General features: G+C 43.0%; 1 protein-coding gene across 1 annotated transcript; it reads right to left on the reverse strand.

The window, feature by feature from the left end:
- Positions 1-210: 210 nt before the first annotated feature.
- Positions 211-14,434, reverse strand: TTC39A (tetratricopeptide repeat domain 39A). The gene is made up of 6 exons (XM_026706977.2): positions 14,318-14,434; positions 13,629-13,749; positions 4,774-4,885; positions 1,697-1,808; positions 1,039-1,155; positions 211-337 (listed from the first exon to the last, which is right to left on the reverse strand). The coding sequence occupies exons 1-6, from the start codon at positions 14,371-14,373 to the stop codon at positions 211-213; spliced, it is 645 nt and encodes a 214-aa protein (XP_026562762.2). The 5' UTR covers positions 14,374-14,434.
- Between the last annotated feature and the right edge of the window lie 2,172 nt (positions 14,435-16,606).

A 16,606-nucleotide genomic window follows, 5' to 3' on the forward strand; every position in this document is an offset into this window, starting at 1 on the left:
TACACGTAAACGCTGGAGCAGTCCACTGAGAGAGCGGGGGGGGGGGAGCAGAGCAGAGAAGGAGGATGCGGTGACACTGACACACACTGACACTGGCCGTCCGTGCTATAATGGACCGTAATAACTGCTGCTATGCCGATAGTTCCGCCATTGGCCAGCGCAACCTCCTCATTACCCCCAGATTTTCACTTTTACCCCATTTGGGGTAATTTACCCCTGTTCCCCGACCACTGCTATAGAATGATCATCATCATCTGGGAGAGATTTGGCTTGATGCAAAGCAGCTTGAATTCTGAAGTGTGTCCTTGTTTCTATGGAATAATTCTTATAATTTTGCCTAAAACAAACAGATATTTGTGATTGGTTCATACCTACAGCGTTTATCATAATCTAGATTGAATAGAGCAATATTTGCACGGAAAAAGACAAAAATATCTGTTTTCTTTCAAATGTTTCTGTTTTAAAAGGGAACAATATGTGGAAAAATGCAACTTGTTTATAAGTAAATACAATGCCTAGCACTTTCAAAGAAAAATTTTCTTAAAGTTACCATATTGGCATAAATAAAACATTTCATACATATTGGGCAAGTTAATATACTAACCTATGTGTGACTTCTACTACATTCACTGAAATAGTGCAATCTTATTTGTGCTTTCATGTAACAATACACACACTCTCTCTCTCTGGATACAGATACAAAACCTACTCCCCATTCTTTATTCTGGGATGGTGACTGGTGTTTGTGTGTGTGTGGCACCAGTCAAAGTCTAACAACACTAATTAAAAAACAAACATAAATCTTAATATAATTTATAAATAAATAACAAATGTATGCTTCAATCTTCATGTACTGAAGTATATTGTATATCTTCTATGTTTCTATACCAAAATGACTGAAAATAAGCACCCTACCTAGTAAGTCAGAATTATTTGTCACTGGAGCCCCTCTAAGAATTTTCAGCAAACCTACTTCAACCCCTTCCCATCACCTTAGCTACTACTGATAATGAGAAAGATATACTTCAACAGGCTTACTTTGCTCTTTCCAGGATCTTAACTGCTTCTTCTATTTTATCTTGATCCAGATATAATAAAGCAAGTTCAAGCAGCGCATTTGGAATTAAGTAATGATCATACTTGATCTTCTTTTCACTTAAAATAAGAAATGGCAAGGTACATGAAATGAATAACAATAATTTTACAAGCAAGAATAAAGTTATTAGGGTTGACAAGAAGAAATTCTGGTCTGGTCACATGATGGCTTGCTTAATCACTGCATCATTTAGCGATAAAAGGTCCAGTCCAAATTGCGGTCATAAGTCAAGGACTACCCATATGTAAGTTATACAACTTAAGCCACTTTAGCTATTTTAAAACTCTAAGCTTATATTGACCCTTATAGCTACGATCCCAGACTGATGGAGCTACTAGGTTACTAGATAAATCATCTTTTGATGTAGTCACTTTCACAAGAAATGACCAATATTCTTTCCAGAGTAATTTATATTCTCCTAAAACCCATCTCCTGATTTTAACTGTAAACCAGTTAGAACTTATATAAATATAGATTTATATCTATATAAATACATATAGCTTATTAACTGACATGAAGAGACTGCTTGGAAACTTTGGTCATTTAATGCAGCCATTCGTGGTTTAGTGTTCAATAGCATCTTCTAGTTTGGAAACTTACTTGAAGTGAATATAAGTAAAGTGATCTGCTTCCAAAATCTTGCCCAAATGTTTTAAGCATAGCCCTTTCAGAAGCTTTATCATGCAATGGTCATCAACAAGAAAATCTGTAGCTGAAAAATGAAAGAAGATGCAGAGGTAATTCTGGATCACGACAGACATCTTTCTAAGACAGCAAACATGGTGAAATATATTTAATATTCTCATCTAATATTATTATATACACATTAGTTATGAACATTATAATTATTGATAACACATATTCAAACTACCCTATACATTGTTTAAATGATATAATATCCAATTATTTGAATTAGTGACTTCATAAATTCTGTGATTACATGAAGAATTTTCTATTATGTCTCTATTTATGAAGTCACTAATTCAAATAATTGGTGCATTATGCTCTTGTGGTCCGCTGCTGGCCTGCGGAGCTGGCAGCAGTGGGGAGGAACATGGGCCAGTCCTGGAGTCTGGGGAGGGCTCAGATGAGGGATCTGCATCTGACACAGAGATGGGGCCAGGGTCATCTGGGAGTTATGTACTGACTCCAGAGCCTCCACAATCTGACATCAGCGAGGCAGAGGAATAGGGGGAGCCTGTTCCCAGTGCACCCTTGCGCAGAGCTGCCAGAAGGCAAGAACAGTAAAGACAAAAGGGGCGACTCGGAAATAAGGCTTGGAGATGATTGGCCCCTCTAATAACACATAAAGGAGGAGCAAAGGGACATGAGCCTTTGCAGGAAACAACTTATTTGTTCTGGTCGGTTTAAACTCTGAAGCTCCGTGTTGACTTTGTGCTCCGTTTGGCCTTGTACAGCTAATTGGCAATTTAGTCGTTGGCAGCATTTCAAGGGAGATAAAGATGGGTGCTTATCAGCCTTATCCCGAAAGACTGTGATAGACTTCTGTTGGACTATTCATAAACTGTTTGGGACTCATTACGGGCTGTGAATGCATATAATTCACAGCCATTGAAATAAAAAAACAGGTTTTGCAAATAGCATGTGTCTCAGGAAGCCTTGGTCAGAACATATGCATCGTGTTACTGGCTAGGTAACATATATAACTCACGGGCTGCAGCAGTGGGATCCTACCTGTTCCACTACCGGTTAGGTGATTGCGCATGTGTGCATGCACACCTTACATGCACGCACCTAACACGGGTGTGCAGCCTTCCCCACACCAGCTGAGGCCTGCAGCGCCAATCAGCTGAGAGGATAAAGAAGAGAAAAGTGCAGGGGCGGGTAGGAGGGTCGATCCTGCGCTTTTCTCTTCTTTCCCCTCTCAGCTGATTGTCAGAGGCTTTTGCTGAACCGGTCCAAACTGGTAGCATACCACCACTGACTGGCTGGGTTTATATATATTGATAAGTCTACAGTATCATTATAGGACTTCCTTGGTTTAGGTTTAGTATATTGTATGAACTCAGGTATATTTTCCAATAGTTAAGGAAATTCTGGTTTACAAAAGTGTTCAAATCCAGTCAGGATTTAAACACTCTTCTTCCAAGATGATATGCTGAGCAGCGAGGGGATTTGCTTCTCCTGCTGACAAACAGCTGATTTTGCTGCCAAAGCAGGTTTCTTGGCAGCTGGCTCCCTAGATTGAATGGGAACAGCTAAGAACGACCCAGAATAACTCTCTGGACACTCCTGGAAGTTGCAATTCCTGGTAGGAGCAGTCAGAGTCAGGTCTATATTTTCCTCTCAGGTGTCCAGGTTTTTAAGCCTGCCTTGGTTTTTAACTGCACATATTACTGTTTTTTCCCTTTATTTGATTAATATTTTAAAATTTTAATTGACTGATTGAAGGCTGATTTACTCTAACCCCTTGCTGGATTTTAACGTCAACTTTCTTTTGTTTCTTCATTGCTTTTTTAATAGCTGTGAACTACTTTCACTTTGCATACGGAAGCTGAAGGCAAATTTTACATGTAAATTCTGACTTACAAAAGTGTTTAAACCCAGTCAGTGTTTAGACTTTCAGCTACTGAGATCTACCTATGATCAGTGGACCACAGTCACCCATGCTGTTCCACAATTAAAACCTAAATTGCTCCTCAGAAACAATCTGTTCCTAATACCATTCTTAACACCTCCAAATATGCCCCAAATTAAGATTAGGAATTGGAGTGAGAAGACTCTTTTTACTCTCATTTCCACTCTTAATTGCCTAAAGCTCATCTCATGCGATCGGCGGGCTAGCACAAATATGCACATGCATAGCTCGACTCATGCAAGTGGCGGATCAGTGAGCATGCATGAGCTCAACTTGTAGTCAAGTTGTATGTGCATACACATGCATGCCAGCCCACAACTCACACAAGTCAAGTTGCGTACGAGTGCGTACACGCTGGCCCACTGCTCGCATGGCTCGATTTCCCTCTCCCCGCACCAGCCGGGTCGCCAAGCCACAAAGGTTGGGGGCTACTGCTTTACATGGTCAGTTAGTTATACCCTCAAATTCCCCAGAAACTGGCCTCCTATCAGTGTAAGCAATCTTATCTGAGGTTTGAAACGAATATTTATAAATAGAAAGGGGAAGGATAATTGTTAGGAATATAAGTCACCTAACAGCTATTTGGGTTGGAAATATATAAACCAGGATAGACATTTTAATACTGTCTCTTTAAGAGAATCCTAAGTGTAATTGGGTGTGGTTACTCAAACGGCCATAAGATGGAGCCAGAAACCTGGGTTGTTTAGTCTTAGTCTCAGAAGAGAGTGTGTCTCAGTGAGTCTCTGTTTCCTTCTGTTGGAGAGTACTGCCATTCCTCCTAATTGACTGATATTCCTAGATTTGATGTAAGTCTGACACTGAACTGTTTTTGACACTGGACTTTGTTATTGGATTATCCCTGGACTGAAAACTGACTCATTTACCTGTGAATGACTTTAGACTGCTTGTTTGAATTTTGCTTAAACAGTTAGGGAAGTAAAAACCTACATTTACTGTACGGTGTATCTATGTGCTGTGTGTGTATTATTCAAACACTACTCTCAATACGTCTCCCTGTATGCACTCATTCTCCTAACGGGGAATTACCTCAACAATAATAAATGTAGATCTGGATTACCTGGGCCTTTTTCCAGGATTGTTTCTGCATCTGCTAAGGACTCCAACATGTTTTCAGTTAAATCTGGGCACTTCCCAATCACTGCATAACCATTCCAGATATACATCGTTTCCTAAAAAATATTGAAATATAATGTATGTTACTGGAGACATTTTCTTCCAAAATATATGAGTACATCAGATAAATATTTGAGAAGTATTTTTGTTAAGTTTGTAGTGACAGAATTTCCTTTTTGCTAGCTTCTTGCAAAACTGCAACCAGCAATTCTTCATCTACACATTTGTCTGCCTCACTGATAGTATGTGATTATTTCCCCAGATCTTTGAAAAAATACTTTATTTATTTGAAATAATTTATTTCAACTATTAATCTTCTAATTTAAAAGGCCAAAGCAAATGCCACTGAGTCACCTTATGGGGAACATGGGCAGCATAAAATTTTAATCAAATAAATAATAATAATAGGAAGATTTGGATTAGGTGGAAGAGAATGTAATTCCTTTCTATTAAATTTAGATAAATTATTTCTTCTTTCAAATGACTCTTTTCCATCAAAAACCTCTCTACTTTTTAAGTCTCTTTCTCCCTCCTCCCTCCCTCCCTCTCTCTTAACCTTCCTTTTCCACTCATTATGCAAATCCAATCTGGAAGAAAAACAGTACATGGGAAGGTGATTTTAAAATTAAGGAAAACAGAATATATGAATCGAATTAAACCAGTATGCATCCATGAAACCAGTAATTCCATCTACAAAATGAGTGTTCATAAGAACGGATCTGTATTCTCCCAAGTAGATTCCTCAAATATATTAAATAAAAAATGAAACTTGCATAATAGAACTATGAAGCAGGACCATTTTACCTCAACTCCCAGCTGTCAGCAATTTGCAGTAATCAAAGGGGCGTTGGTTCTTACCTGATACGCTTCTTTTTGTAGAGCTGTGGAGAGTGTCCAGGTTGGGAGGAGCTCCAGTCTCGGCTCTCACAGGCTGAGCTTGAAATTGAGGAACGCCTCTCACCATCACGTGGCCCTCTGGGCGCTCCCCAGTTTTGCGAAGACGAGAAGGAAGACCCTATTCTCATCTTACTAAAAAAGTTTTAGTTTGCTCGGTCGAACAGCAAGGTTCCCCACCAGACGGCCTATGGGTGGGGCTGGACACTCTCCACAGCTCTACGAAAAGAAGCGTATCAGGTAAGAACCAACGCCCCTTTTCCATAGAGTTGTTCCGAGTGTCTAGGTTGGGACATACCAAAGCTTGGCTAGTCCTGCGGGCGGGCTCCCGTCTGGGATGGAACCTCTCCTGGAACCCCGAGGACCCGCTGGAGAACCCGCCTGTCAGGAGAACCCCTCGGTGGGTGCAATGCCTCAACTGAGAAGGCCTAATGAAGGAGATAGGGCTGTCCAAATGGCAGCCCTGCAGGTGACGCCGATGGAGGCTTACTGGGGCCGTGGGGCAAGGAGGCCGCACTTCTAGCGGTGTGGTCTATGATACCCATGGAGAGGGCCTGGGCCTGGTAGACTTTGGCAGAGGCGGCCCCAATCCAGTAGCCCACGGATGTGGGCACCACAATGGGACCGAGGGATGCAGATCAGGGGGCACAGTGAGCCCCTGACTACGAAGGAGGCTAGGATGAGAAACGCAAGAGCCTGTCTAAGGAGAGACTGCCATCTCCGCAATCGAGCGGATGAGATGACCACGAGAAAGGCCCGGTCGGAGAGAGGGGCCCTGGGAGGAAAACCTCCCTAGCAAGTTCCGGGGGGGCTAGGTAAGAGCGGCCAGAGCCCTGTCAAGGACCCGGGTCGAAGGTGCCTGGGCGGGGGCGAGGATGGGAAGCTCCCCTGAGGAAGACCCAGATGGGGTTGAGGGGATGAACCCTCAATGACCGGAGAACCACCGTTGCGAGGATAGCGATGGAAAGGGGGGGCATGGAGGAGCCCTAGGATCCAAGGTCCAGGGGTCGTGGAATTCCCCGCCCCTTGGGGGGTTATCCGAGGGAGAACCTAGGGATGGGCGCTGAGAAGGGTGCGCAGGGATACGCCGTGGGGAGCCCGACAACGGGCCACCTCCTTGACATGGGAGGGGAGGAGGGGCCCCTCTGCTAGGAGCAGGATGGCCCTAGGGAGGCAGTTGCATAGGTGCACAGTGTTCCCGAACTGTGGCCTGTCCTGGTGGAGGCCAGGTTCGGTTCCACCCAACAGCAAGGCGATCGGCCTCAATCAAGAGCCTTGCTGGCAGAGGGCCGCCTTGACTGGGGATATGAGGTGTAGTGAGGACCAGAGCGAGAGGTCCGCGTACCTGGGTTATGAAGCTGTGGAAGGCCGGGAGCGCAGCGAGGATCCCCAGCTAGCATGGAATGGGGGTAGATGGGTTGCCGACCAGATGCCCTGGAGCAAGATGAGGAGGGCGAAAGTGCCCCAGCCGAGAAGCCTGTAGCCATGGTGCCGTATGGCCTACTGGGAACCTTGAGATAGAGGTAATGCGGTTGAGGATTAAGCTTCCCCAACAGTTTGGGCAAGGCTGAAGAGAAGAATGGTTTTGCAGGGGTTGAGTATCAGTAACTGACTAGGCGAAAACCTAAAGAGGATATGGCTTTCTCCTTCCCCCTTTTTTTTGGGGGCAGCCACCTGGGGGCGACTGCATTATCGGGAACGACGGAACGGACCGCTCCCGGATCCCCGGGAGGGCTTCCTGAAAGAGGTACCTCTGGGCCTGTCTGGCTCCGACCGGTCAGGAGGCCTGTAGGGAGAGGATTGGTAGTACCTGGGGGGGAAGGAGGAGGAACGGGAAGAGCCTTGGCGAAAAGAGGGAGAGGAACCTCTGAAGTCAGGCCTCCAAGAAAGAGAGGGGAGATATTTGCGTTTGTTACGGGTTTCGGCCAGGAATGGATCAAGAACCGGTCCAAATAGTTTCCCCCCAGAGATGGGGGCTGAAGCTAGCTTAGCCTTGTTTTTTACGTCCGCTTGCCAGTGGCGGAGCCAAAGCAGGCGACGGGCGGTAACCTGGGACGAAATGGCCCTGGTAGAGAATTTTGCGGCCTGAAAGGTGGCGTTAGCCGAAAACTCGGCCGCGGCCGTGATCTTAGCGATGTCCTGCTGCGCTCTGAGGTTAGATGCGGGAACATGCTGTTTGAGCTGCTGGAGCCACTTGATGGAAGATCTAATGAAAAAGGACACGGCAGTGGAAGCCCTGACTGCCCAGGCGTCAGAAAGGTGAGCGCGGCGCAGGGCCAGCTCAGCTGGTTTGTCCTCGGGCTGGAGTGCCTCGAGTGACTCGCTGGGAGTAGAGCGGGAGGCTAGACCTACTACGGGCTCGTCCACAGGAGGGGGATCGAGCAAGGTAGAGAACTGCGGTTCAAGGTTGAAAAACCGCTTGTCCTGGGCTTTGGGGGGGAGGGGGCCCCGAGGAGGCTAGCTGCCTTGAGACCATGTCGGAAAAGATGGGTGGAACAGGAATCACCTCAGATTCCACCACGGGCTGGGAAAAGATAGAGTCGGGAGGTTCCCCCGATGCCGCTGGCTTGGGTGGAGCGGGAGGGGTCAGGCCAGAGGTATTCCTGGCCTTGAACAGAAGAGACCTAAACAGGTGCGGTTTAAACAGCCCCAAAAACGCGGGCTGGTCTGGAGTGAGGCCCTCGTCCTCCGACATGTCCCCCTCCAGGGGGCCTGCTCCCGAGAGGAGCTCACTGTCTATGATGGATCCCAATTCGAGGTCTTCCTCATCCCCAAAGAGGGTAGGGCCCCCGGGTTCCTGGGTCTCCATCTCCTCCATCCCCAAGGGCAAGGTCAAGTCCCCGTGGAATGCTACCTGACCATGCGAGGCCGCTGCTCCTTGAGCCTCAGGGGCCGCAGGCCGAGGGGCCAGACCGGCCAGCTGCTGAATCTCTTGCGCTAACCTTTGCCGGATGGCCAGCTCCATCCATTGCTTCAGGTGTTCGGGGATCTCCACCGTGGGGGGTGGGTGAGGCTCCTCCGGGCGCAGTCCTGCAGCAGTGGGGGTAAAGGTGGCCTCAGGGGCCTGACCAGGCTGTGAGGAAGAGGAGAAGCAGGGGAGGAGGGGGGGAGGAGGAGGGGTGGAGGTTGAGGGATTGGGAGTGGAAGGATCCAGGGGCACAGAGCTTGACTCTTTAGAGCGCCTGTCAATCTCCTTCTCAAGGGCCCTGTGTCGCCTAAGGGCATCCCTTTGGGTGGCTTTGGATACCTCCTGTGCCTGCTTGCGCAGGTGATGAGATTTTGACTTGGCCACGAGATGTATTGTCATCTGCCATCTGAAAAGAAGAAAAAAGGTAAAATTTTGATTAATGCAAGACGGTTGGCACGTTCTGGATACAGCCTACGCAGAGGCCGGGGATCCCAGCGCTCGTTTCGCACCCCCCTTTGATCAAGAAAAAATTTTTTTTTAGAAAGTTGTAAAGAAGTAGGGCCTAGGCCAGAAGCCAATCAGCCAGAAATGAACGCCAAACAGCTGCCTCTGCCGGGCGGACCGGGGGGAGGGGGATGGCAGAGCTGCTACCTCGCGTTGCTGGGGAGAGGCTGCGGAGCCAACGGACCCTTATGTGAAGAGGAGTACCAAGGCAAGGTTTTCAAGGTGCAAGCAAGGATTTGGACAATCCGAGGATCTGCCCAGTAATCAAAACAACGCAGCCTGCAGGTAGGCCTCTAGCAATGGCGGACGGCCATGAGGCCACAAAGGAAATGGATTTAGAGGTGATGCAAGACGGTTGGCACGTCTGGATGCGGCCTATGTAGAGGCCGGGGATCCCAGCGCACGTTTCGCACCCCCCTTTTGATCAAAAAAATTTTTTTGTTTAAAATAAAGATTTGGTGCGGAACAGGGCCTAGCCCAGAAGCCAATTAGCCGAAAGGTGAACGCCAGGCAGCTACCCCTGCTGGGAGGACCGGGGAAGGGGGATGGCAGAGCTGCTACCTCGCCTGCTGGGGGAAAAGCTGCGGAGCCAACGGACCCTTACTTCTGCGGAGGGGCCTGACAGGGAGATCGACGTGCAGGCTAATTTGTAGGCAGTCCGAAATCTGCATAGAGATCAAATAAAGAAACGCAGCCTGTTATGGGCCTCTGGCAATGGCGGACGGCCATGCGGCCACACACAAAATGGCGGCGGCTCCTGGGTGCACCCAAGATGGCGGACGCCACAGGGAGCCCAAAATGGAGACCGCGATAGCAAGAGCAACCCCAGCGGCGGCTATCTCAGGCTGGTAATAAAGACCAGCAGGCCACAAAAAAGACCCTGGGAGAGACAGGGAAGGGCTAGAGGGCGTTCGCGGGGGGGAAACGGCGGATAGAATACGAGGCAGGAAAGAAACGAAGCGGCTTCGCGCGAGGCGAATAGGCGGCAAACGAAGGGGGGGGGCAGCGCTCGAAGCGCTGGATTTTCCCCTGAAGAAACGGTGAAAGCGATTCCCCTTAGAAGAGAAAGACTCCCTAGGGAGTTCCAACCTCAAATTCCTGCACTGCTGATAGTAGGGTCCAAGTTGAATCAAAAAGAACTCTAAGATGCTGAACGACCAGGGAGCGAGAGAAAAAACAGCCTGACTGCCACGAGGCTGAGCAAAAAACTGGGGAGCGCCCAGAGGACCATGTGATGGTGAGAGGCGTTCCTCAACTTCAAGCTCAGCCTGTGAGAGCCGAGACTGGAGCTCCTCCCAACCTGGACACTCGGAACAGCTCTATGTAAAAACACTAGTGCTTAGTTTTATTACTATAATATTTTTCCAAATCACATCTATATTCCTATTACATATTACAGGGATCTTCCAAAAGGCACCTGGAAAGAAACATCTGAAGGTTCTATTACCCTGCAGGGTAACACAGCAGCACCTTGTTGTGTTATGTTCTGGAAGGTATGTTCTAATTTTTGATTGTCACTTGTAAATTGCTCAGAATCTTCAGAAATGAAGTGGCAGCTAGCAGAACCAAGTTAGAAATAAACAAACTAGAAAAACCACAGAGTGGAAGGGGTCAATCTATTTTCTAAAGCACCTGTAGGCCAGACAAGGAATAATGGATGGAAACTGAACAAGGAGAGATTTAACTTGGAAATAAGGAGAAACTTTCTGACAGTGAGAACAATCAATCAATGGAACACCTTGTCCTCGGAAGTTGTGGAAGCGCCATCACTTGAAACTTTCAAGAAGAGATTGGACTGCCATCTGTCAGACATGGTGTAGGGTCTCCCACTTGGGTGGGGGTTGGATTAGATGACCTACAAGGACCCTTCCAACTCTGATTATCTGTTATCTGTTATCATACCACATTCAAGTTCCCTTTTTCTTCTCTTTCTTTGCTGAGAAGATAGAAACCTTTCTTTGCCTTGTAGAATATTTCAGCAGAGAGATCTTGTTTGCGTCCTCTCTGATTTCCCCACTCTTTGCCTAAAAGGGAGACTCTTGCAGTAGAGCAACCAGGCCCAGCCTTCCTTCTTGGTCAGCACATTGGGCAGCCCAAGCTTCTAGCCTGCCTTTTTCTTGACCAATCCTCATCACCTTGCAGCTCCTTCCTGAAGAACCTGACTTAGCCTGAAAGTAGTGCCCAACCTGGTATATGAGAACAAGCAAAGTCACTCAATAAAAGAAGAAAGGCTTGGCTGTGTTGCCCAGCCAGCTAGATTCAGGTATTGCCTAAAGAGACCTATGGAGCTGAGCCATGATTAATTATGTGACCACTATTTCCAAATCATTGATTCTCCTGAAGCGTTTCCACACCAAATGTCTGTTTTAACCTTGATCAAATAAAACAACTCTATATTCCTTTGTTTTACTTTTAACAATCTTGATCTTTAGTCCATTCATATAATGTTCTAGAACATGAGTTCTTTTCATTTTTTCTTTGTCTCTTCTCACAAAATTATTTAAAGCTTTAACAAGTCTCTTAAATCCAATATAAATAAATCCAATTTACTGCTTTAGTTTTTTATTTGTCTGTCCCTTTTAATTACTAAGATACCAGTCTATTTTACTTATATATCCAATGTAGCATCTTTTTTCATATCATTTACATCAGGCAAAACTTGTTCTTCTTCTGTAACATCTTTAAAAAAAACTATCTATAGAGGCAGACACTCTTAAAATTAGGTTCTGGATCTAGTGTTCAAAAACATCCTTCAATATATACAATGTTAAAATATTTTTTCTTCATTCTATGTCACTGTCAAATTTAGGTGGTTTTTCTCCTTTAATGGTAATCTTTACTTCCTTCTTTTCTCTGGTGTCCAACCTTCCAAGTCTTTCCCTATCATTTTTTTAAATAATTCAAAACAAAAGCATTTTTCCACAAGAACTTTTATAATTAATTTCAAAATCTTACTTCAAATCCATCTGGACTCTTAGTTCATTTGTAAATTTCCACAATAAAATTTCTAACCATGCTTTTGCTATTTACTAAAACAAATTAAAAGAAGCTCACCCAGTATTTTTAGACTTGTACATCCAAAAGTTCCTAATAACTAAAAAATAGTTAATAAGCAACTTCTCAAAGTGATTAGAAAAAAAAGTATGTGAACCCAGTATCTATAAATGTGCTGGCCATGGTTTAAGCAAAAAAGACTCTCCTTTGTGTTCCAGATCTCTTAATTTGCCAGAGATCACTGTCTTGTGGTATCCTAGTGAGGAGAAACTATGCACTGATGATGTTATATAGTTTGCTAATTAAATGAAAGAAAATATCCAAGGTTAAACAACACCAAGGACCCCCCCCTTCGTTCTTTTTTTAACTTTGAGCTACAAATATTTTCCTTTATCAATGAGGAGCAGTTGTCTAAAGCACTTGCACTTGCTCTTAAGACCTCTTCTTGTCTGGAGAAGAATTACAAAGACCTGATCTACTTACAGGGTCTACATTCCACAGTAGTTGTTAAATCTGCTTTTAGTAGAGCTGTTTCCAGTTCGTCATTCCTTCCTGAAAAGTTCTTTCTGTGTCAGTTTCAATTAGTCAGGAGTTTGAAGGAACAGAACCACAACATAAAAGGCACTTTCTTCAACATGCATAGTAATAAGGACCCTTCCATCAGAATCAAAATTGGCCTGGTGCTACAGTTAATTATTAACAGCCTCCTATAAATAGTGCAATTCCAATTTCTAATTCCTCAGATTACAGTTTTATTATTTGTGAGCGCCATCTGGTGCTCTTGTTATGCTGTTCCACCAAGAAAGACAAAAAGTGATTATCAGCCATAAATGAGGCAAAAAAGTCAATTAAGTAAAGAATTTCATTTTCTGAAATGAAGAGATACACATCTATTTGTGCACTATAAATGTGATCTTTTTGGGAATACTTTCCATTTACATAGTTTTCTCCATTTGCACTATGAAGCTCTATAGATACAAAACCCTTGCGTTGTTAATAGTTATCCAGCGTGAGTCACTGATTGGCTTGATTTACAGATCTCATCATTATTTTGTACTTTTTTTCATAATGTACAACTGGTTCAGTGGACTCATACATCTGTGCATATGCTTTTTTCCATAATCTGATGTCTCCAATGCGACTCTCTCTAACTGTGATGGACTTCAGTGTCATAATTCACACTCAATATGTCCAACGCACCAGATGATACCTGTTTGGGAAAGGTTGGTTAATATAATCCACTGCTTTTATTTGTGGCACTCAAAACAAAGAATAGCAGCTATTCAAAAATGCATACACAATGCTGTGATAAAAGCAGGTTAGAATCCTCATGGAGTGTTTATCTCCAGTATCATCAAATTAAAAGAAATATCAGGAGAATTTGTATATAATGTTTGGGTCCATGTAGACATTCAAATCAAATCAATATTATAATAGTCATAGACTAGCATATTTATATATAAGAAACAGGTGTGGAGAAGGGATCTTTTCCAGCTTACCAAAACAGGCACAGGAAGTCGAACAGCATTTGGGGAAAGGTATCTCCGGGATTTCCAAATTGCAAACTTTTCTGTAGGCAAGGATTTCCCTGCCTTTTTCAGTTTCAAACTAGGCACAGCCCTAGGAAGAAAAACAAGAGATACACATTTAAACGATTTCCTGTATGATAATTGTCATCTTCTAAAAACTAGAAAAAAGGAAAACAGGAGAAATCAAAACAGAACAGAAAAAAATGATATTGTTCCTGTATTATACAACAAAAGCATTTTGTGCTACATCAAATTTCATCTAGAGATTTGAAGAATCTGAAACGGTACAGTGAATGGCCTTCCAGGGAGATTTTTGGCTAACAATGGGCAGAGTGACCCAGATAGAAATTATTCCTGCTTTAGGAAAATACCATTCTCTTAGCTCAGAAATTACCAGCAGCAGGGCAAGTATATGATGATCAGCAGAAGAACATATACCCTCTCCTGAATAATTATGACACAATGTAACTTATCACCATGAATAGAATATTCCATTAGATCTCCCTTAACTTTAAAGATGATGTAAATATAAAATTCACACAAGCACACAAAATGACAACTTTAGTTTTAAAATGTGACTGAATGAAAGAAGTTTATCTTCTCTCATTATCAACCACTATCTTCCATTCTGGTATCTGTTTCATTCTCAAAAGTCTTACCTAAATAGCTCAATTTCATCATCTCCAAAAGGTTTATAATCTTTTGCTCTAAACATGCTGAGGTAGGCAGGTTTCCTAAATACATAAGTAGCTTAAAAGAAAAACAATATTGTTGAGATATATTCATGTTATCATCTCCAATAAAACATGCAGATCAATAATGTTGAAACCAGAAAGGAGCAGAAAGTGTATTATTTTCTAGTAATGGGAAAATATCTATTCTTGTCAGCAAGAAAATATAAAATTACACAGAGCTAATTTGTGAGCAATATGTGCAATCAGAATTACACCTCAGAATTTCTCAGAGTAAAAAAACAATATCTTCCTTAGCAATATAATATCTAATGCAACATTATAATGGGCTGTTGACATAAGGATCCAGTCATAATTATTTGCCAAGCAAATGATACACATATCAATAGACATACAATTTATTAAGCTGCTGATACAGTTCTACAGAGGAATTATTGAGTCTATCATCTGCACTTGTCTGGTTTGGTTCTGCAACCCAACAGGAAAGACACAGACTTCAGAGGATAATTAGGACTGCCGAAAAAACAATTACTACCAACCTGCCTTCAATCAAGGATCTGTATACTGCATGAGTCAAAAGAGGGCTGTGAAAATATTTACAGACCCTCACATCCCAGACATAAACTGTTTCAACTCCTTCCCTCAAAACAACACTATAGAGCACTGCACACCAGAACAACTACACACAAGGACAGTTTTTTCCAGAAAGCCATCACTCTGCTAAACAAATAATTCCCTCAACACTGTCCAACTATTTACAAAGTCTGCACTACTATTACTATTAATCTTCTCATCATTCCTTATCACCTATCCCCTCCCACTTGTGACTGTATGACTGTAACTTTGTCGCTTGTATCCTTACGATTTATATTGACTGTTTCCTAGTATGATTTGATTGCTTATTGTACCCTATGACTATTATTAAGTGTTGTACCTTATGATTCTTGACTCTTGATGAATGTATCTTTTCTTTTATGTATACTGAGAGCATTTGCACCAAGAAAAATTCCTTGTGTGTCCAATCACACTTGGCCAATAAAAGAATTCTAATTCTAAAAAGGAATTTGCATCAGTTTTGTTCCCCTTGTCCATTTCTTCTTCTACTTAGTTATCTTTGTTCTCTTAATGTTAGTATGTATTTATATGCTTAAAAGCACCAAAAAGGACAATAAGGTTATACTACCAGATTAACAAGCACTACTTTTTTAAAATAAATGTTCTACCAGTGTGTTATTACTGGGTCCTCTCCTTACTGGAATTGATAAACATTTGGCCTTTATATACACAGACTTACATTGCAGAACTTATGACTAATCATTTACCCATTCTCATCAAACATTGTGCTTAGAGTGGGAGAAGGGTATCCATGTGGAGGAAGGCTAGGTTAAAGGAATCATAATGGGCTTGCTATTTTTAAAAGGGAAAACTAAGAACCCTTCGAAAAATAGTAAAACGTACTGTAATTCCTATATAGCCGGTTTTAAGATTTATGCCAGGGAGGATTCAAATTTAATTGATGTGGTTTATTTGATCACTTTAAAATAGAAGCAATCACATTTTGCAAACTAATAATAATAACAATCATCATCATCATCATCATCATCATCATCATCATAATCATAATCATACTCTTGAATGGCAGTTCTTAATTCAGATTCCTCAAATCTAAGAAAACAACTCCCTTGTATTTGTGGGAAGACAATGATCAACTGTACTGTTCATGGGAATAAAAATAATTCTGATCAGTAACTATCCATTCACTGATTGGGTTCACCGCATCATATTAAGACATTTGGGTAGTCATCAACTTACAACCACAATTGTACCACAAAATTTCTGGAAGTAAGCAAAACAGTTGTTAAGTGAGTTGTGCCCTATTTTTTTTTTTTGCCATCGTTGTTAAGTGAATCACTGCAGTTGTGAAGTTAGTAATATGGTTGTTAAATGAATCTGGCTTCCCCATTGATTTTGCTTGTCAGAAGGTCTCAAAAGGGAATGATGTGACCCTGGGACACTGCAACCATCATAAATACATTGCAGTTGCCCAGCCTCTGAATTTTGATCACTTGACTATGGGGATGCTACAACAGTCATAAGTGTGAAAAACAGTTGCAACTCCTTTTTATCAGTGCTGTTGTATCTTTGAATGGTCACTAAATGAATGGTTGTAAGTTGAGGGCTACCTGTATGTTATATATTAGAAAGCATTCCTATAAAGCAAACTGAACATTCCCATTTAAATTTAAATCACTATTT

Source organism: Pseudonaja textilis, chromosome 3, assembly GCF_049901715.1.
Source record: "Pseudonaja textilis isolate UNSWEBS1 chromosome 3, rPseTex1.2, whole genome shotgun sequence".
NCBI classification, from domain to species: Eukaryota; Metazoa; Chordata; class Lepidosauria; order Squamata; family Elapidae; genus Pseudonaja; species Pseudonaja textilis.

Excerpts from the sequence above, each read along its gene's own strand:
- TTC39A (XM_026706977.2), bottom strand. The coding sequence starts at position 14,373 with ATGTTTAGAGCAAAAGATTATAAACCTTTTGGAGATGATGAAATTGAG. Across the intron at positions 13,750-14,317 it reads GATGAAATTGAGCTATTTAG|GGCTGTGCCTAGTTTGAAAC; the intron begins GTAAGACTTTTG and ends TTTTCTTCCTAG. Across the intron at positions 4,886-13,628 it reads GACTTCCTGTGCCTGTTTTG|GAAACGATGTATATCTGGAA; the intron begins GTAAGCTGGAAA and ends AATATTTTTTAG.